Genomic DNA, 21,986 nt, shown 5'->3' with positions numbered 1-21,986 from the left:
ATGATACCATCTACATGTTTTGTTAGTCTATAAGTGCTACTAGACCATTTGTTGTTTTTTTCTGTAACAGACTAACTTGGCTACCCCCTGAAGCTCCAGTTTCACATGGTACTAATCTACAATGCACTCTATATTTGAAAGAGTCTGTCTTTCTGTTTGTTCAATAACTCCTAAATGGTAAGATGGGATGAGGAATCTTTTTTGGGTTGGGGGCTGCTCACCTACAGAAAAATCAGTTGGGTGCCACACAAAAAAGCAACTGTTCCCCCCCCCCCCAAAAAAAACAAAATCACCTCACTGACATGGCCCCTGACAGAAGCAGAAAGACACTCCCTATATTCCCCTTGTACACCAGAGCCTGGGTGGACTGATGTACCCCTAGGCTCTGGGGTGGAGTAAAAAGTGAGGGGTTCAGTGTGGGGGAGAGGGCTGCAGGGAAGTGGGGTTGGAGTGTGGGGTCTGGGCAAGAAGGAGGGTACAGAAGTTGGCTGGGAGTTGGTAGGTCTGGGAGGGTGATAAGGTGCAGGAGTGGGCTGGGGTGGGAGGGCTGGACAGGAGGGAGGATGCAGAGTGGGGTCTGGATGGGGAGGGAGTTGCAGAAGTGGGCTGGGGTGGAGGATGTGCACATGAAGGGGGTTGCAGGAACAGGCTGGAAGTGCAGAGTCTGAGCAATGGGGGATGCTTACCTGGCACAGCTCTGCAAGGACACACATGGCTCTGTGTTCCCCACTGCTCCCAGGCACCACCCCTGTTGCTCCGATTGACCACGATTCCAGCCAATCGGAGTGGTGGGGGAAAAGCCTCACTGCAGCGTTTGCTGCTCTGCCTTTTCCGCAGCTGGGGAGTGGAGGAGGGGGAGCAGCAGCATGCACTGCTGCTTCCTTCCTCCGCTAGGCAGAGCCCATAGGTCAGATCTGGCCCCAGCTTGCCTGACTCTGGCCTGACCTCCCAGCGAGGAGCTTGGCCAGCTCCAGCTCCCTGACACAGGGGTGGAGGGAGAGCTCCAAGCCTCTGGGCCCAGATCCCGACAAGCCAGGGGCTTGATACAGCCCCTGGCCCTTAGGTTCCCCTCCTCTGCAGTAAGAGGTAGGACTTAGAGCAAGGTAAGGGTTTGGTTGTGCCAGGAAAATGGCATCTGCTTGGAATAGGATGTGCCCAGGTGCTCAGGACTGCTGCAGATGGTAGGGTTGCCAGATGGTTTAACAAAAATATCGACCCCTCCCCCCCACCAAAAAAACAAACAAACATTGGGGAAAAAAATCTGTTGAGCAAAAAAAAAAAAAAAAAGGATGCTGGCCCCGCGCTCCTCACTCCCCCCTCCCGCCAGACACGGCAGGGGAAAATTGTCCCCGCTGGGCTTTCATCCGAGGGATACAGGACATTTCACATGTCCAGTATTTTCTGGTCTTTTTACCGGATGGGGGACCCGAAAAACGGACAGTCCAGGCGAAAACCGGACACCTGACAACCCTAGCAAATGGATCTGCCTCGCTGGCGGAGGGGCATTTCTCCCTCAGCTACAGCAGCACCTCCCTGCTGAGGACAGAGTAGCAGCCAGATTTCTTACACAAAGGGACCATTAGACTTGCTGCTCTGTCCTCAGCAGGGAGCTGCTCTTGTCGCTGAAGAAGTGTCCCTCCCCCAGCCAGGCAGCTCCATGTGACACAGCCTTGAGCCCATGGGTGGGACTCATTAAGCAGCTTCACGCCTGGCCCTAAGCTGCTGTGGTGAGAGAGGGCTGGGGTAGTCCTCTCTCCCTGGGGCAGCCTGCACACTGAACCCCTCATCTCTAGCCCTACGCCACTGCAGTGATTTAAATAAAACCTGGGATGGATAGGAGAACTGGCCAGCACCTGGTGACTAAGGGGTTAAACTCAGGTAGCCAACTCAGGTTGGCAGGGGGCCAGAAGAACCAATAGGGATAAAGTGCTGAAATTGGAATTGTATTTAGATAGCTTTCCTGCTTTCTTTGAAAGAGAATTCTAAGTTAAGGACCAGAGGGAGCAGATGCAGTAATCAGAATTACCATGCCTATAAGAAACACTGGACATGGGAGTTAACTGGGCCTTGAAGTACGGATCAGCATGGATCATGAGTAGAGGGGAAAGGGGTATTCAGTCGTGATCAGGGTATTTTTCTTTGTATTGGTTGTTTGGTTAAACTTCTCCGTATGAATCTGTGTCTTCCCTCCCCCACTCACTATCTAAGAGCATACCCAGAGATGTTCTCTGTGTTTTAATTTGTTTTACTAAGTTGCTCTGTAACACCTAACAACTAAGTATGCTTTATCAAGTATATCTTTTTGTTTTGTTAATAAAATCACCTTTTAAAAGGAAATGATTTGAGTCTTGCGTCCTGGAAACAAGTAAGAGGTCTATGTATCTCTCTGTGTGTATGCATGCCTCAGACTAAAAAGTCAGCAATCAGAGACTGCAGTTGTTGTTTTTTTGTGTTCAAGCTCTTTTGTGGTAAAGGAGCTCGTGGGTATCCCTCTGGAAGAAGTCCAAGTGCCTTCTGCCTGGGTTCAAGAAGAAAGGGGGCTTTCTTTTATTTCACTTGGTGGTGGCAGCTACTTCCCCCCAAAAGTCAGGGAATCTGTGACTCTGGGTAGTTTTTGTAAGCAGAGCCTATAGACGCAAGGTACTTAAAGTCTCTTGTGGGGCCCCATCTTCTGCAGTCAGAGTGCCAGAGTGAGGACCAGCCAGACAAAAACAAAAATGAACTGAGTTTAGGACCCAAGCATTGTCAGGTAAATCTTCCAGTTGAATATAATTAGCTGTCTATGAATCATGTACATACCATCCAAATAGCTGTTTACATTCTTTAAACATGGAGACATTAATAGGGAACAGCACTGATGTTTTAACTACTTGGCTTGGACAATTAATGAAAATAAGGAATACGAGGAGGGACAATGAGGATTTAATAAGTTAAATTCATCCAAAGTGCATCTCCATTGTCTTCTAAGGGATTTAAATAGTGAATTGGTACATGGCAACAAGGGTGTCATTTCAGATTTTGGTGGGGAGGGGAGAGGACGGACCAACCAGTGCATGCCATGATGGGCTGAACGGGGAGGGAGAGAGTGAAATCATGGGTGGGGGGGCGAACCAAGGACTGAAGTTTCAGCAATGATTCTGAGCATGCTCAGTACAAGCCAAGCATCAAATGAAGATGGGGGGAACCAATCCCATCCACCCTCTCCTCTGATAGAGGCAGCTGCGCTGGCAGGGGGCAGGCAGCGGCACCACAGAGATAGTGCAGAGGGGAACCGGCTTTTATGTCGTCTCCCTGCAGCACCAACTCCTGCTTCCCCACTGCAGCACCAACTTCTGCTTCCCTCCCCCCTTGCTGCCTCTAATACAGAGGCAGCAAGTGGGGGTGTGTGGAGGAGAATGCAAGTAGTCAAGTAGTCTACTCGATTAGTTGCTTACATCCCAATATAAAGAAAGAAAATTAAATAAATATTAGACCCACACAGCTCTAAAACCAACATAATCTGACATCTTGTGGCAAGTCACTTAAGGGACACTGGTTAGTCTTAAAATGTATATATATTTAATGTATATTCTTACTTTGTTACTAACTCTGTGGGGAGAGAGAGAGACCCTGTCAAGATTCCTGGGCTCTATCTCAGCTCTGGAAGGGTCTAGTGAGTTACAGCAAGGGGGTAGATACATTTCAGCTCTATATAGGAACATTAGAACGGCCATACTGGGTCAGACCAAAGGTCCTTCTAGCCCATTATCCTGTTTTCTGACAGTGGCCAATGCCAGGTGCTTCAGAAGGAATAAACAGAAGAGGCAATCATCATGATCCATCCCCTGTCGCCCAATCCCAGCTTCTGGAAAACAGAAGCTAGGGACACCATGCCTGCTCATTCTGGCTAGTAGCCACTGGTGGACCTATCCTCCTTGGACTTATTTTGTTCTTGTTGGAACCCTGCTATAGTTTGGGCCTTACCAACACCTCCTGGCAAAGAGTTCCACAGGCTGATCGTGAAAAAATAATTTATTTTGCTTCTTTTAAATCAGCTGCCTATAAATGTATGGGTCAGCTTCTTGGCTGTGTCTAGACTGGCCAGTTTTTCTGGAAAATCAGCTGCTTTTCCGGAAAAACTTGCCAGCTGTCTACACTGGCTGCTTGAATTTCCGCAAAAGCACTGACGAGCTCATGTAAGATTGTCAGTGCTTTTGCGGAAATACTATGCTGCTCCCAATTGGGCAAAAGTCTTTTTCCGAAAAACTTTTGCGCAAAAGGGCCAGTGTAGACAGCAGAGATTTATTTTCTGCAAAAAAGCCCCGATCGCGAAAATGGCGATTGGGGCTTTTTTGCGGAAAAGGCGTCTAGATTGGACAAGGACGCTTTTCCGCAAAAAGTGCTTTTGCGGAAAAGCATCCTGCCAATCTAGACGCGCTTTTCTGAAAATGCTTTTAACGGAAAACTTTTCCATTAAAAGCATTTTCGGAAAATCATGCCAGTGTAGACGTAGCCCTTGTGTTATATTAGTGAAGGAATAAATAACATTTCCTTATTCTATTTTTCCACACCTTTCATGATTTTCTAGACATCTAAAACCCCCCTTCCCTTTAGTCATTTCTTTTCCAAGCTGACAAATCCCTGTCTTGTTAATCTCTCTTCATATGGAAGTGTGCCTTACCCCTAATCATTTCTATTGCCCTTGTTGTGCCTTTTCCAAATACAATACATCTTTTTTTAGATGGGGTTCCAGACCTGCATACCGTATTCAAGATGTGGGCATACAATGACTTTATGTAGAGGCAATATGGAATTTTGCCTTATTTTTTATTCCTTTCTTCATGATTCCAAATATTCTGTTAGCTATTTTAGTTTTTAGACTGCCATTGCTTATTGAACAGATGTTTTCAAAGAACTATCCACAATGATTCCAAGATCTTTCTCTTGAGTGGTAACACCTATTTTGTATCTATAGTTAGGATTTTATTTTTCCATGTGTATTACTTTACACTTATCAACACGGAATTCCATCTGCCTTTGTGTTGCCCAATCACCCAATTTGGTGAAATCCCTTTATAGCTCTTCACGGTCAGCTTTGGATTAGTCCCTGTTCATGCCTTTTTTAAAGAACATTTGTAAGTTTTAACGTTGTCATCTAAATGCAAATGTAAGGGGACTGTTAGCCCCTTACTGAAACTCTGTGGGAGTTTTTTGGTTTGCCAGCTCCCAGTATCAAAAGGGGAAGGGTCCATGAGACTGACAGACCCCAGAGACAATGGAAAGTAGCCAACACTCCAGCTCAGCCTGATTGACAAGTTGGACAGGCCAGTGAGAAAAGCAAGAGGCCAGGACCTGGCCTCCGTGTGAGCTGGGATTGTTCTGGGTCTCTCTGAGCAAGGAGAGAGCTGAGAGACAGCTAGGAGCAGTGCAAGCTGTGTGCAGAAGAAGCTTTGCAGCAGCAGAGCCAGACACAGAGAGCCCAAGGAGTGCAAGGTGTGTGGAGAGACAGTTTTACAGCAGAAGAGCCAGGTATACACAGCTCAAGGAGTGCAGACCCTGTGTTGAGCAGCAGACTGGCAGTGCTCAGAGAGCCAAAAGGAACAGAGAAGCAACGCAAGGAGCTGGAGACTGGCCAAGCAGCACAGCCTGCAGCTGGATGTGGTGAGCAGCTGGGAACTGCAAAGTGTTGGGAGAGGCTCTGGACTGGGAGAGGGGTCTGGCAATTTAGAGCTTGAGGCTGTGTGGTCACTGCCAGAGCAAGCGTGTCCAGCCTGCAGCCCCCTGCAGCACATCCAAGGCCTCTAAGGAAGAGACTGTGGACTGTCCTTACACTCTGCAGGCTGCTGTTTTGATGTCCCTGTGCTACAGAGCAGGGCTGTGTGTTCTCATTTAAAGATTCTCATTTTTTTCTTATTCTTTTCTCTTTAATCAGTTGATGTTTAATAAATTGTATTTGCTTTGAACCTGATGAAGTGATCACTGGGCCAAGAAAGCATGCAGTGTAAAGAGAGCACCTCGGAGTGGGGACACCCTAACTCCTGCCCCTAGTGACTATAAGGTCAGGGATTAAGCCCCAGGAAACCTGGGCCCAGCCTTGTTGGGGTTTTGAGGACTCTGCTACTCAGGAGAGTGGAAGGGGAGCCTTCAGGATCAGGGGAGCCGTGGGGTAAAGGAAGTGGGAGCGGGGACTCAGATCCTTTCGCTGGTCCATTTCATCGGGGTGTATAGAAGCCAGGAAAGTTCCCCACAATAGCGGGACCATTGCCCCACTTACAGAAATCCCAGCAGCATAACACTCATTCCAACTCTTCCCCCCTATCTTTTAAGTGGAGTACCCCAGAATGTTTTCATGATGATCTAACTACCCTTCAATTACTGGAATGCTCAGCCTTTTGTTATTTTTAATCATCCTGCCCCAAAGGCAAAGTTGCAAGCAGCTCAAACTCTGTTGCATTTAAGAACTGCTTCTGGAGTCAGGGCATGCAGCTTTAAGCAGACCTCAAGTATGAAATCCAGGGGTGGGGGGTTCAAACTCAGGAGGGGGAGCACTGCTGCCGTAGCCCCCCCCATAAGTGGCAGCCTTGCACGGCAAGCCAGAGTATGAATTTGCAATGGACTAGCTTGTTGGGAAGTAACATCCCATGAAAAGTTTTTTAGTGCACATGCATTTTGACATATTGATGTTTGAAATGGCAGTTACTCAAATCACACTATAGAACTTTATAATGCACTGTAGCAGCGTCCACCCAGGATATCAACATGTAGCAAACTAGTAGATTCATATCCTGGTTTGCCATGTTCTCTTCCCATGTAGACAAGATTCATCAGGCTTTAGTCTGACCCAGTTCTAGAATGTAATTGCCCACTTATGATAACTGAAATTTAAAACATTTCTTGAAGGCTTTGGCTTAGGACCGCAAAAGGCATGGAAGGCCATCAAAGATAGAAAAGAGTCATGGAGATGTAAAACAGTCATTAAATATCACATTCACATGACTCTACCAGCTGAGAGGGATCTGATGACATACAAGATGATTTCTTAATATTTCCATTACTTTTCCAATGTGACTTTTGAGCAATGACAAATTTGTTCTCTACATTAAAAAAAAAAAATTTAAAAGCCAAAATGTGCTCTCTCTCTCTCTCTCTCTAATGTTTTAGTTTACATTCCCCCCCCCCCCCGTCTAAGCATAATAAAGTAAAATGTTTTGCATTAGGGAGAAAGTAATCTTACATTAGCATAAGATCCAGCTGTCTTCCCATTGTGTAATCCTGTAAATGTTGCCAAATTATTCAATGTGGAAACTGGTTGTGCATTTAGCGAAACTTACTCCTATAACTATTTTACTCTTGGATAATAGGTGTACCTTCTCAAGGTATCACAGCATTGAGAGAGAATGTGGAAGAACATGTGGTGAACCTGCACTGAAAAACAGAGTATCCAAATGTTTGTAAACACAAACATAGGGCCAAACACAGGAGCGTTTCATTGCTGAACTAGAAGTAACTAATTAATTAATCTAAATCTTGATTCTACGTTGAAAATAACAGTAAGGATGACACCTTCCTTGTCAATTGGCACACAGATGTCAAGGTTGTATTACAGCTCCCATCTTTGTGGATGCTGTGGGGACTGGAACAGCTAACTGTGTGAGTTTTTGAAGTTTAGATTAAAGAGGAATGCTCTGTAACAGACATATTCTCTTTGCACTGGGCATAGCAGGGGACATATAATGTAGATCCTAGTTAGCCTAGACCAGTCCACACAAGACATCCACTTCCTTGACACTATAGTACAATTAAGTGATGGCCACTTTTCCACCACCTTATACCAAAAAGCTACCGATGTTTATACTTTACCTACATGCCTGGACACATCACCTGATCAATTGTTTACAGCCAGGCCCTAAGATACAACTGGAATAGCTCCAATCTCACAGAGTCAAACACCTACAGGATCTCTTTCAGGCATTCTTAAAACTTAAATACCCACCCAGGGAAGTTAAAATACAGATCGACAGAACCAGACGAGTAGAACAACGAAATATACTGTGCCCTGGCACGGTCTTCCCCCTAGAGACATGGGGCTCCCAGGGCGGGGCAGTGCAGCACTGGGTCCGGCACTCCCTACCCCTCATGCAGAGGGTAGCTGCTCTGTGAGGGGACCAGTCACACCGCAGCGAGGTTTGGCGGGGGGAGGGGAAAGAGAGCAGGGAGGCTCACCTGCAGGCTGCAGCCTCAGGAGAACCAGCAGGAGGTGTCAAGCCTCACAAACACGGGCTGGAAGGCTTCAGAGGAGCATCGGGCAGCCACACAGCGGGTCAGAGAAAAGCAGCACTTTGAAGCAGGAAAGTGCTGCTTCTCTCCAGTCACTGCTTGGGTGGCTACTAGAGCCCCTCTGAGACCTTCCAGCCTGTGTTCCTGCTATTGGCTGCCACCTAATTAGTGGCAGCTGTCTCCTGGCGAGAGGAGAGTGGCAGAGGGATAGAGAGGCCGGGGTTGGGGGGGGGCACTCAGGTGGCCGTTGGAACTGTGCCCCCCTGACTTTTAGATAGAGAACGTGTGGGTCACTGCCCCCTTCTCTGGGCCAGCCAGTGCAGAGCCACTGGGTTGCTTGAAGCCGCCCTCCGCGGCCATGGAGATGTCTTTTTTATAAAGTGCCTTTATCCAAAGCACTGCACAATAGCTAATCGCACACAGAATATTTGGAAAGCTCATTAAGTCGTCCACTGAGACCCTCAGCAATTTTCAAGTGGTCTGTGAAAAAAAGTTCGACTACAAAACAATCAAGACACCTCGCTTGTTTTCATTTACTTCTTAGGACTTATCATACAGAAGGAGGAGGATGAAAAAATAATGAAAAATGGGAGGTTCAAGAAGAGGGAATGTTCCTTTTCTTGGGTTGGTCCAGGAAAAAGGGGCAAAAAGGAAGCTGTGCACAGGGCCCCACTAACTCCAAATCTGCCACTGCAGACAAGTACCCAGGCATCAGCTTCTTCAAGATAGGCCCAAAACCAAAATAACAGAACATCACTGGCATCACCTACAGCCCCCAACTTAAACCCTTGCAGCACATCATTAACAATCTGCAACCTATCCTGGAAAAAGATCCCTCATTTTCACAGGCCTTGGGAGACATGCCCGTATTCGCCTACAGACAACCCCCGAACTTCAAACAAATTCTTTCCACCAACCACACATCACACCTCAAACATACTCACTCAGGAACTTACCCCTGAAATAAACTCTGTTGCCAGCTCTCTCCACATAGCTATACAAGCAACATCATCCCAAGACCTAACCACATAAGCCACAACATCAGAGGCTCATACAACTAATGTGATCTGTGCCATCAAGTGCCAGCAATCCCCTCTGCCATGTATATTGGCCAGACTACACACTCTATGACAAAGGATTAATGGACACAAATCAGATATTCAAAATGGCAACACACAGAAACCAGTTGGGGAACATTTTAACTTGCTCAGACACTCACTCACTAATGAAACTGAAAGTGGCCATTCTCTTACAAAATAAGAGTTGTCAGGAACCAACTAGACAGAAGGACAATGTAGCACTTTAAAGACTAACAAGATGGTTTATTAGATGATGAGCTTTCGTGGGCCAGACCCACTTCCTCAGATCAAATAGTGGAAGAAAGTAGTCACAACCATATATACCAAAGGATACAATTAAAAAAATGAACAAATATGAAAAGGACAAATCACATTGCAGAACAGAAGGGGGATGCGGGGGGGTGGGAAGGGGGAGGAAGGAAGGTAAGTGTCTGTGAATTGCTGATATTAAAGGTAGGGAGAGTGGGATGTTTGTGAGTTAATGGTATTACAGGTGATAATTGGGGAAACTGTCTTGGTAATGGGTGAGAAAGTTCAAAGACTTGTTAAGTCCTTGTTGGCAAGTGTCGAATTTTAACATGAATGACAGTTCAGAGGATTCCCTTTCAAGTGCAGATGTAAAAGGTCTTTGTAGCAGAATGCAGGTGGCTAAGTCATTTAGAGAGTGTCCTTTCTGGTTAAAGTGGCAAGAAACTGTTTTCTCTTTGTGATCTTGTCTGATATCTGTTTTGTGGGCATTAATCCTTTGGCAAAGTGTCTGAGATGTTTGTCCAATGTACATAGCAGACGGACACTTTCGGCACATGATAGCGTAGATTATATTTCTGGATGCGCAGGAATATGTGTTCTTGATCTTATAACTCACTTGGTTAGGTCCAATAATGGTATCAGCAGAATGAATATGTGGACAAAGCTGGCAACGGGGTTTGTTGCAAGGGAAGGTACCAGGGTTGGTATTAGTGTGGTATGTCCTGTGGTGGTTGGTAAGAATCATCTTGAGGTTAGGTGGTTGTCTATAGGAGACTATGGGTCTGTCTCCCAGAGCCTCTTTGAGTATGGTATCCTGTTCCAATATAGGCTGTAGTTTATTGATAATGTGTTGGACAGGTTTAAGTTGGGGGTTGTAGGTGATGACAAGTGGTGTTCTATTGTTGGTTTTCTTGGGTTTGTCTTGAAGTAGATGGTTTCTAGGTATTCATCTGGCTCTTTCAATTTGCTTTTTTGTTTCTCTGGGTGGGTAGTTGAGATTTATAAATGCTTGGTAGAGATCCTGAAGCTTCTGGTCTCTGTCAGTGGGGTTAGAGCAGATGCGGTTGTATCGAAGGGCTTGGCTATAGACGATGGATCGTGTGGTGTGTTCTGGATGGGAGCTGGATGCATGTAGGTAACTGTATGAGTCGGTGGGTTTTCTGTAGAGAGTGGTGTCTAATTTTCCATTGTTGATTTGTACGGTGGTGTCCAGGAAGTGGATCTCTCGTGTAGAATGGTCCAGGCTGAGGTTGATGGTGGGGTGTAGGTTGTTGAAATCTCTGTGGAATATCTCCAGTGTTTCTTGGCCATGTGTCCAGATCATAAAGATGTCATCGATGTACCGTAGGTAGAGGAGGGGTGAAAGGGGACGGGAGTTGAGGAAACGTTGTTCTAGGTCAGCCATAAAGATGTTAGCATACTGTGGGGCCATGCGTGTACCCATGGCTGTGCCGCTGATCTGGAGGTATAAGTTGTTCTCAAACCGGAAATAATTGTGGGTGAGAACAAAGTTACATAGGTCTGCTATCAGGTTGGCAGTAGTGTCCTCTGGGATAGTGTTTCTAATTGCTTGTAATCCGTCTTCACCACACCATCAACCTCAGCCTGGACCATTCTACACGAGAGATCCACTTCCTGGACACCACCGTACAAATCAACAATGGAAAATTAGACACCACTCTCTACAGAAAACCCACCGACTCATACAGTTACTATTTATATTTTTTGTTAGTCTCTAAGGCTACGTCTAGACTGCAATCCTCTTTCGAAAAAGAGAGTCTAGACTGCAAGCAGTACTTTCAAAAAAGCAAGCCGCTTTTTCGAAAGAAAGCACTCAGGCAGTCTGGATGCTCTCTTTCAAAAAAGCTCTGTTTGCATTCAAGAACGCCTTTTTCGAAAGAGCACTTTAGAAAAAAGGCGTTCTTCCTCGTGAAATGAGGTTTTCCGCCGTCGAAAGAAAAGCCGCGTTCTTTCGATTTAATTTCGAAAGAACGCGGCTGTAGTCTAGACGCAGGTGAAGTTTTTTCGAAAAAGGCTACTTTTTTCGAAAAAACCCTTGAGTCTGGACACAGCCTAAGGTGCTACGGGGCCATTCGTTTTTTAAGCTTTTTTTCCCCTATAGAGCCAAGTATGGCTTTTAAATAACTATACTTAATGGCTGCATCTAGACTGGCAAGTTTTTCCGCAGAAGCAGCTGCTTTTGCGGAAAAACTTGCCAGCTGTCTACACTGGCTGCTTTAATTTCCACAAGAACACTGACTTCCTACTGTCTGAAATCAGTGCTTCTTGCGGAAATACTATGCTGCTGCCGTTCGGGCAAAAGTCCTTTTTTGCAAAGCTTTTGCGCAAAAGGGCCACTGTAGACAGCTCAGATTTGTTTTGCGCAAAAAAGCCCCGATCGCAAAAATGGCGATCGGGGCTTTTTTGCGCAAAAGCGCGTCTAGATTGGCACGGACACTTTTCTGCAAAAAGTGCTTATGCGGAAAAGCGTCCGGGCCAATCTAGACGCTCTTTTCCGCAAATGTTTTTAACGGAAAACTTTTCCCTTAAAAGCATTTGCGGAAAATCATGCCAGTCTAGACGTAGCCAATATGTTTCCCCTTTAAAGTTCTCTGCAAACGTTAATTAGTCCTGCAATAAGATAGGTAGCAAATATTATTTATCCTTATTTTACACCTGGGAAAACTGGGGCACACCGTTTTACACTACAGTGGGAGGTCGAATTAAGATATGGAATTCCAGCTATGTTAATTATGTAGCTGGAGTCGAAGTATCTTAAATCTCATTTCTGTGCCATCCATGCAGCTGGAGGACAGTGGGAGCAAACACTCCCATTGGCTTCACTTACTCCTTGCCACTGCAAGGAGTACAGAGGCTGGCCAGAGCTGCCCTCAGTGTTCACTTTATGGGTCTATATTAGACCCGCTAAATCGAATGCCAGAAGATCAACCTCTGGAGTGTTGATCCACCGATACATATAGATGTGACCTTAGAAAGGTCTGATTTACAAAGGTGCTAAACACTGCAACTCCAAATGAAATAAGCAAGAGCTATGGGTGCTGAGCTCTAATGGAAATCAGCCCTTGGGTGTGTCTAGACTACTGAGTTTTTTTTGAAAAAAGTGGAATTTCTTTATGTGAATGATACTCATGGGACTTGTCATTCTGTTTATCTATTCTCCTCCTACCCCTATAAAGTTTTCAGTTCTCAAAAATCCCCATAATCTTTTAAATTAATTTAAATTTGTAAACCATAATCTCCAATTCTGTTTTCTTGATCCTCACTGTGTATTATTTCATGCTGTCTTCCTCACGGTTGCTTTTTTCTTGCTGTATGTTTGCTTTTATTTCCTTGATCCTTTCCTGTTTGTATTTCCTTGACCTTGCAGTAAAATTATAAAATAGTTTGTAGCCAAAAGCTACAGTGTGCATGGCAGTATCTAGTACTTCAAGATGTCAGGAAGGTATCACTAAAGTTAGAAAAAATGGAGGAGAATAATGAAGACATAAAAGAGGTCAGAATTAAGGCTATGTATGCAGCTTGAGCATTCTCCTTACTCCATTTTTGGGTGCTTCACTTTGCAGCCAAGTGCTGTAATGCTGTTTTTTGTTAATGGACTAATGAGGGTATTTTCCATGCCGGCCCAAAGCATATTACAGACAGCCCCGTGGCACCCAGGGGAGGGGGAAAGGGTGGCTGGTGTCAGGGGGAAGGTGGGTGCCAGCCACCTAGTTGCTGAAAGCGGCCAAGTTTAGCCTTGTCCTCGTGGCAGGGGAGCCTGGGCAGCGAACTGAGGAGCCGGCTCTGAATCCCACTGGCGGGGCCACTGCAGCCCCTGTGCGCTGGGGCAGCAGCGAACCCGGCTGCCCAGGTTAGCCAGGCAGCTCCACGTTGTCCTGTTTCCGGCGCGGGCGGCGCCGAGCAGCAGCGCAGTAAGTGGGGGCGGAGCCCCCTGGGAGAAAGGCGCAGGGGGCGGGGCGGCCCCAGTCCCTCAGAGGGGGAGGAGTTTCCACTAGTCCCGCCCCCTACCCGCGCTCCTTGGCCATGTTCCCCCGCCCCTCGCCAAGTGTTTCCGGGTCACGGGCGGGCGGCGCGCAGCCGGGGCCCACGTGCGGGCGAGGAGGCGCCGCCGCAGTAAGTGGCGGCTCGGGCAGGGCTGGGGGCGGGTGCGCGCTGCCCCCCCCCCCCCCACTTCCCGCCACACACAGGCGGACACACAGACCCCCCCCCCCCCCCGCAGAGACACAGATCGACTCTCACCGCCCCGCCCCCCCCGGACTGCCCCTCCCGCTGGACAGGCCCACTCGACTCCCCCCCCGCCCCCCCCCCCGTGATCAGCGTCCTGCCCTTTCTCCCCCCTCCCTGCAGTGCACCGGGGCCCTACACACCAGCGGGAGCTGAGACCCCCCCCCCCCCCCGCCGCGTGTCCCGTCTCCCCCCTCAGCACCCGCCCCGTGCTTGGTGCCCCCCCCCCACGCAGCTCCCGCTCCTCGCCCGCTGGGGAGCCTTGAGGCGTCGGGGTGAAGTAAGGATGTTAAGGGCTGCTCGACTATCGGACAAGCAGGGCTCCACAAATCGTGTCATCTAGTCACCGTCTTGAGTAGATTATGACCCGGCAGAGCCGGCGCAGAGCAATTGGTGCATGTGCAGAACGGTGCGGCTGGCGAGGGGGGCTCACCGTCACTTGGCGAGCCCTGCTGATAAGCATTTGCTTATCCGATAGTCCCTAGAATAGTTGATTGCCCCCCCACCCCCCTAATGCCTCTCTGATATGGAGGTGGCAAAGCGGCAGGGCTGCATAGCTGAGCTGTGGATCAGCTGTGCCATGCTGCACTTTGCAACCTCAAGGCAGCCTTTCAAAGGGGCAGCCTCCGCACAGCTGATATGCGTCTCATCTGTGTGGTGCTGCCTCTTTAAAATGCCCAAGTGCTGTGCAGCCCTGGGTCAGATGGGGACTCCCCAGCTGACTCCCGGTTCCACGTGGCATTTCCCCAGAACCTGGAGTCCTCAGCTGATGCAGTGCTTCATGGCTCTGCCCCTTGGAAATGCTGTGTGGAACCTGGGTCAGCTGGGGAGACCCCCTCCTGACCCAGGGCTCTATGGCTTTGAAATACACAAGAGACCCTACTGGGGCTTTTGTACATTTCAGAGGAGGAATGTGGAAGTGCCTGTCCAGTAGCCAATGGAAATTCCATTTTTAGTGTGAAGCAGCAAGGTGGGGATTTCGCTGCCTTACTCCCCTCATTGCTTTGAATAATAATGTTGTACAGGCACAACCCTGAGGTGTGATCACAGAATTGTGAAGTGGCTTTAGTCCAGTGAAGCTTCACCCCATCCACTAGCATGGATGCAGATGACACTTAGAAAATTGCATGTCCTGGTATACCTAGTCTCACATAGGGGAATAGCTATAGTGGCGTAGTGGCATCCACACAATGGGGGTTGTACAGTTCCAACTGTAGGGTCTAGTTGAAGTAGCCTGGCTTCTCTGTGTGTGCAAACCCAAGGTTTTAATTTAAAAGCACATTTACAATGCATCCCAGCAACTGACTATGTCAATTAAGTGCGGAAACTGAAAAATCATGTCATAATGATAAGGGTGAGAATTTAAAAAAGCCTTTTTCTCTGTGTGAACCCCATCCCATATAAGGTACAGAAGTATTTCACCATAATGCACTGGAAACGCAGTGGTGTTACAGATTTTGAACTTGCTTGGACAAAGCACAGAATAAACTCATTGTAGAAGCCAATCCTACATTGGTGGGAAATGAACTAGACCTGATGGATCCTTATCTTTGAGCTAACGCACTCCTCAGACAGGTATTATATAGCAGTGTTTCTCAACCAGTGGTACGAGTACTCATGGGTTGTGTCTAGACTGGCAAGTTTTTCCGCAAAATCATCTGATTTTGTGGAAAAACTTTCCAGCTGTCTACACTGGCCGCTTGAATTTCCGGAAAAGCACTGACGATCTCATGTAAAATCATCAGTGCTTTTCCGGAAATACTATGTTGCTCCTGTTCGGGAATAAGTCTTTTTCCGAAAGACTTTTGCGCAAAAGGACCAGTGTAGACAGCATAGTACTGTTTTCCGCAAAAAAGCCCCGATCGCGAAAATGGTGATCGGGGCTTTTTTGCGAAAAACCACATCTAGATTGGCCACGGACGCTTTTCTGCAAAAAGTGTTTTTGCGGAAAAGCATCCTGCCAGTCTAGACACGATTTTTCCGAAAATGCTTTTAACGGAAAACTTTCCTTTAAAAGCATTTTCGGAAAATCATGCCAGTGTAGACGTAGCCATGGGGTACTCGAGAGAAGTCTGGGCAGTACATTAACACAACTGAAATTTGGAGAAAACTGAATTTTTGTTTTCAGTTTTACAGCGCTTTATTATTTTTGTACTTTTTACACCTCAAAATTTCATCACCCACCCAGCTATGATTAAGTTGTTTAAATAAATGTGCTGCAATGGTAGAAAAAAAATTGTGTATCTAAAAACTGTAGGTACTAGGGGTACTTATATTTTTTTTTTTTAAAAGGAGTACTTTATTAAAAGAAAAGGTTGAGAAATACTGCAATATATGGTATTTAAAGTGAGGGAAGTTGCAAAGAGGAGAAATGAAATATCTAGCATGTATTCAGATCCATGGTATTTTCTTGTCTGCAGGGCTACGTCTACACTGGCCCCTTCTTCGGAAGGGGCATGCTAATTTTGAACTTTGGAATAGAAGTGCACTTCTGCCTTTGAAATATACAAGAGCCCCCTCCAGGGCTATCAGAAAGTGGCAGCAAAGAGTGAGGGGAGGAAGAGAAGGGTACTGGCAAAAGCCGGCTTAAAAGCCGATTTCCTCCAGTTTCGTGGGAGGAGGCGGGGCGCAGCGGCGGCCTTCCACCTTTTAAATGTACACGCGTCCCTACTAGGGCTCTTGTACATTTCAAAGTGGAAGCCCCCACATGAAGCCTGGGGTCAGCGGTAGGCTCCCCACTGGCCCCAGGCTCCACATGGGCATTTCAGTCTTTGAGATGCACAAGAGACCCTGCTGGGGGTCTTCTACATTTCAGATGTGGAATGCTGCTCTTTGAAACGTAGCAATAGCTGGGTGGGCTCTTGCTACATTTCCAAGTGGATGCGCCCTTAACAACTAATCAAATAGTCGATTAATCTAATTTTAACATCCCTATATTGTATATTGAATTATATCCAAGTCTGATTATAATAATTAGTTATATAGTGGAAGCATCAATAAATTGGTCAGTTACCACCATCTTCATATGTAATGGACTGTACTACTTCCACCATGTTTTAATCATGAAGTGGTTAGGGCTCAGGGTTTTTCACATTGTATAAGTGTATAAAAAAGCAAACAGCCAACCAACCGACCAACAACAAATAGCTGGAATGTCTTTTCTTTTTAAAATGAAAAACTCTTTGTTGTTTCTCCATTAACGTGATTATTAGAAGTAGTTAATTAATCAGAACTTAGCACTGTGAGGTTTATATACTGAATATGATTGATACTTAAACACCATAAGTATTTTAATCTTCTTGACTTGATTAAAGCGCTATAAATAGGAACCAAATGTATTACATTTTACAATTCTTGACAATGAAAATGAAAATGTAAACAGTTCTTTTGTTCTTAGGTGTTCTGTTCATGGGTGTATAGGAGATACCACATTCACCTCCAAGCTTAAATGTTCTTGCTTCATGGTGTTTTTGTAGCTCTTTTCTTTTATTAAGACTATCTTTTTTTCTTTTTATCCTTTTTTCAATAGGACTTATCAGGGATTGTGGTTGCTTGTCCAGATGAATTCATCATGATAACTCCAGCATTTGAACTGAGCCAGGATCCAGATTTTCTGACTATAACAATCAGTGTACCTTATGCCAGAGTTTCTGAGTTTGATATATATTTCGAGGGAAAGGATTTTAAATTTTATGCTAAGCCTTACTTTCTCAGGCAAGTAATGTAGCGATTTTAAAACCTTGAACTTCATAAACGAAAAATACTGAAAAGAGAATGAATTTTTTCTTTGTCTCACAGAACATTGTATTTTCTATCCTGTGGTCTGCAGAGAGCTGTCTGGTTATATGGTGCTGGTTATCTTCTTGTTTCCAGCTCCTAAATCACATGTAAAGAAGATACAATATTTTAAATACTTTACAGGTATTACTTTTTCATGTAGGACAACTAATGCAGTCGTGAATGGCATAGAAGGTCCATGAAACAATTTCAGTAATAAGAGGTCATCCACACTGGAAAAGTTTGACAACCCTTGGTCTGTATTAGTATCTTCTAATTTTAATGACTCTTTCCTTTTTCAGAATCATGAAAAAGGAATAGAGAACATTTTATTGCCTCTATATAAATTCATGGTATGGCCACATCTTGAATATTACATGCAGAGGTGGTCACTTTCTCAAAAAAGATATCTTGGCACTGGAAAGAAAATCAGAAAAGGGCAACAAAAATGATTAGGGGTATGCAAAGTCTGCCATATGAGGAGAGATTAATAAGACTAGGACTTCTCAGCTTGAAAAAGGGACAAATAAGGGGGGATACAATAGAGGTCTATAAAATCATTACTGGTATGGAGAAAGTAAATAAGGAAAAGTTATTTACTTGTTCCCATAACACAAGAACTAGGCGTCACCAAATGAAATGTATAGGCAGCAGGTTTAAAATAAAAGAAAGTATTTCTTCACACAGTGCACAGTCAGTGTGTGGAACTCCTTGCCAGAGGATGTTGTGAAGACCAGAACTTGACCAGGAACAGGATTAAAAAAAAACTAGATATCCTCCATGAATTTAGGTCCATCAATGGCTATTAACCAGGATGGGCAGTAGAGATGTTAATGATTTACTAGTTATGGTTAACCAATGGGGGCTGCTCCAGCCCTGTGGGGCCTGCCTAGGGCAGGGGGCTGCACCAGCCCTGCAGAGCCTACCTAGGGCAGGGTGTAGGGGGAAAGTTCCAGTAATCAATAACATGTGTATGCCATTTTGTAAAAGTCCACACAACAACATGGGCTCCATCTTAGCCACCCTTCTCTCTCCTCCCCTCAGGGCTCTTTTGGTGTTTTGGTGGGAAAATCAGGCAGACAAGTGACCTAGGTCTGCCCAGAAACAGCAGCTTATTTAAGGGCTGCCTCTGGAGCTCTTAGGGGCTGCCCATCTGAGTGGCAGAGTCAGGAGTGGCTTAGAGGGTACGCCAGCACGACTCCAATGGGTTTCGGTTTTGGGAGGGTAACCAATGGCGGCTGCTCCAGCCCTGCGGGGCCAGCCGTGGTCAGGAGGCTGCTCTACTCTGGCTAGAGCAGCCCTCATCCACATTGGGCCCAGCCTGGCACACTGGGGCAGAGGCACTCCAGCTTGGCTGGAACATCCCTTCTCTATGGCAGGCCCGGCCCAGCCTTGCTGCAGATAGGGACACTCTCGCCCAGCTGGAGAAGCCCCTCTCTGTGGTTGGGGGGAACCAGCCGTCCTCCCCCCCCTCCCCCCCCCCCGCTTGTCCCTGGAAACATCATTTAACTAGTTAACTAATTAAATGGGATTTTACGTTCTTAATGGGAAGAAATGGTGTCCCTAGCCTCTGTTTGTCAGAAGCTGGGAATGGGCGACGGGGTGGATCACTTGTTGGTTACCAATTCTGTTCATTCCTTCTGCGGCACCTGGCATTGTCCACCTTCGGAAGACACAATACTGGGCTACACGGACCGTTGGTCTCACCTAATGTGGCCTTCTTTCTCTTGGTATGGAAACATCAAGCACCAGTTCTTATCTCTTGTACATGTTCATATACCATAAATGGGGTTGATTAGGTGCGTGGACAGTAGTATATCAGTTAAAAAATTCTTCTGTTGTTTTAGATTTTCTTTCCCTTTTGGGTCATCTCTCTTCATTTCTTGATATAGCAAAATCCTTTACCTGTTTCATATAGTGTTGAGGCTGTCTTCTCTGTAATGGGAAAACAGGAGCATCAAATTCTCTCATATGCTGATCTATTTCATTAATATATGGGGGTAAACTTTCAAAGTAGAACATAGGGCTTTAACTGCATAATCTCCATTAAAATCAATGCGAGTCATGTAGTTAAATCCCCTGTACTACTTGCGGGATGTGCCATACAGTTTTTTTGATTGTGCTATTAGTCTGAATGATAAAATCAGGCATTTGATAAGACATGTCATCTTTGTCCATAGGCTAACTCTTCCTGGAAGAATTGTAGAAGATGGAAGAGAAAAAGCATCTTACAATGTGGACAAAGGTATTAGTTAATAATGTTCTTTTTTTATTATTAAAACATGACATGAGCTCTACCAATGTGCCTTTTTCTGTATTGTAATTATACAGAATTTTTAGTTTAGTTTCAACAAAGCATGTTTAATTGGAATTCCTCCTGGTTTTGGATACATTTTAAAATCTGTAGATCAGAGTATTTTATTTTACATATTTTACCAAAACAAATATTAGCTAAAAATAAGGAAGGTAATAACATTTCCATACTGTGTTCCTATCTGACATGTAGAGCTAGATCCTGGTGTTCATATACTGAAAGGACATTGTGTGACCAACCAGGAGAGACAGGGCTCTCATAATAGAGCTTTCTTTATTGAAGAATAAATTCTTCATGGCTATAGATCATAATGTTCCTATTAAAGGAAGGTCTGGGTATATGGTTTCTTCAAATGTGACATAACGATATAAGTCACTGAACCAAGATCAGTAGCCCATCCAGCCCTTACACAATTTAATGCAGGGCTGGGGAACCTCAGGCCCGGGGCCCCTGAGTCTGGCCTCTGAGGCTCAGAGCCCCTCCAGCTTTGGGGAATCTGTGTTGGTGCTCTAGCCCCCCTGTACCGCACCCCCCGCAGGGCTGGAGCACACACAAACCTACTAAGCTGGCCCCCCTAGGCTCCGGTCAGCAAGGGGAATGTGGGGAGTGTCTTTCTCCTTAGTTGGGGGCCACGTTTGTGAGGGTTTTTTGGGGTTTTTTTGCTTCTTGTGTGTGATCCTTTACTGATTTTTTTTTTCCTGTGGGTCAGTGGCCCCAGACCCCAAAAAAGTTCCCTATCCCTCATTTAATGCCTGGCTTTAGTAATTAGATCTGTGTTGAGCTCTGTGCATTGCCCATTGATTGCTGTGGGACTTTGTGCAGATGTAAGTACAATATCTGCCAGTGTGAAAATGACTGCACCATTGGGGTTTAAAATTGTAAACTATCTGGTTCAACAATTTATTCAATTAACAAAACAACCCCACAAGAATATGTTTTGTAACTAAGACCTTGGCTTATTAAGATACAATCTGCTACTTCCAAAGGGATGTTTATATACGTGACACAAAATATTCATCAGAATATTCAATGTGTCTTTCTTTAATCTCATGGTTGATTATATTAGGGGAAAAAGGTTTAAAAATAAAAATGTACTTAATCTATTTTCATTATGAGCTATGTCAAGATAACACCATAAACGATAGTGATGCAGCTTTTGTCGTTTTTTTGAAAAAATTATCTCATTTTTGTGAATATATATATAGCCAGGTTGACTCTAAAAATGCATAGAGATGAACACACTGAAAATTTTAGTTGCATGTATCCTGGATGAAATACACCCAAATAACTTCCTAGATATTTAGCTTTAATTTGGAAAAATGGTTGGATGTTGGTTTTACACACTGTTCCTTTTAAATGGTTATACATCTAACCCAAATTCTAATTTTTCTTTCAAGGTGTTTTTACAGTTCAACTGCCTAAAGAGACTCCCGGTCAGTATTTTGATGGGTTGGACATGCTAACAGCTCTGTTAGCACAGAAGAAAGCAAGATCAGTTAAACCATTAGTGGAAGAGATAGGTATGATTATTTGACATTGGTAAATACAATATATTTTAAAAGTTTTAACTTGTATGATTCTTTGTTTGAGTTTGTGAGGTGAATTTATAAGCAAGAAAACTTCCCTTATATGATGTGCATTACATGTTTACATGCTTTGAGAAAGTATTTTATAAGAATTATATTTGAATTCTTTCAAAATATCTAATACTTATTAATATTTTGTTCCCCCATAGAGTTTGTATGATGTGTAGCGTTTTAAGATTCTCCTGCTGCTTTTATGCCAAAATATCTGGTCCGTTATAAATTATAGTATAGGTTGCATGTCTATTAACCAGGATTATCTGGTTCAGCAATGGACCATGGATGTTTTAGGATCAGAGAGTCCCCACACACTGCAGAGGTGGGGGGGAAGAGGGAGACTGGCTCAATTCCGGGGTGGGATGGGGTGGGGGAAATAAGGATGTTAAGGAGTGGGCATTTGACTAATTGTATAGTTGATACAATTTGTATTGACTACACTATTAGTGCTCTGCAGAGCTGCAGCGGGGGTAGCTCTTGGAGCTG

The 21,986-nt window shown here is 45.2% G+C and overlaps 1 protein-coding gene across 2 annotated transcripts in view; it reads left to right on the top strand.

Annotated features, from left to right (window-relative positions):
* The first annotated feature begins 13,601 nt into the window (after positions 1-13,601).
* Positions 13,602-21,986, top strand: part of SHQ1 (SHQ1, H/ACA ribonucleoprotein assembly factor) — a 119,896-nt gene continuing 111,511 nt past the window's right edge. For both annotated transcript variants that reach the window (XM_075938646.1, XM_075938647.1), the window contains exons 1-4: positions 13,602-13,718; positions 17,359-17,543; positions 19,787-19,851; positions 21,318-21,440. In XM_075938646.1, coding sequence (XP_075794761.1) covers positions 13,629-13,718; positions 17,359-17,543; positions 19,787-19,851; positions 21,318-21,440 — 463 coding nt within the window. In that variant the 5' untranslated portion in view covers positions 13,602-13,628. The remainder of the gene's footprint in view (positions 13,719-17,358; positions 17,544-19,786; positions 19,852-21,317; positions 21,441-21,986) is intronic.

The sequence above is a fragment of the Pelodiscus sinensis genome, chromosome 11 (genome assembly GCF_049634645.1).
Source record: "Pelodiscus sinensis isolate JC-2024 chromosome 11, ASM4963464v1, whole genome shotgun sequence".
Classification (NCBI taxonomy): Eukaryota; Metazoa; Chordata; order Testudines; family Trionychidae; genus Pelodiscus; species Pelodiscus sinensis.
Note: the sequence above shows the minus strand (reverse complement) of the source record. Positions and strands in the feature narration are given on the sequence as shown.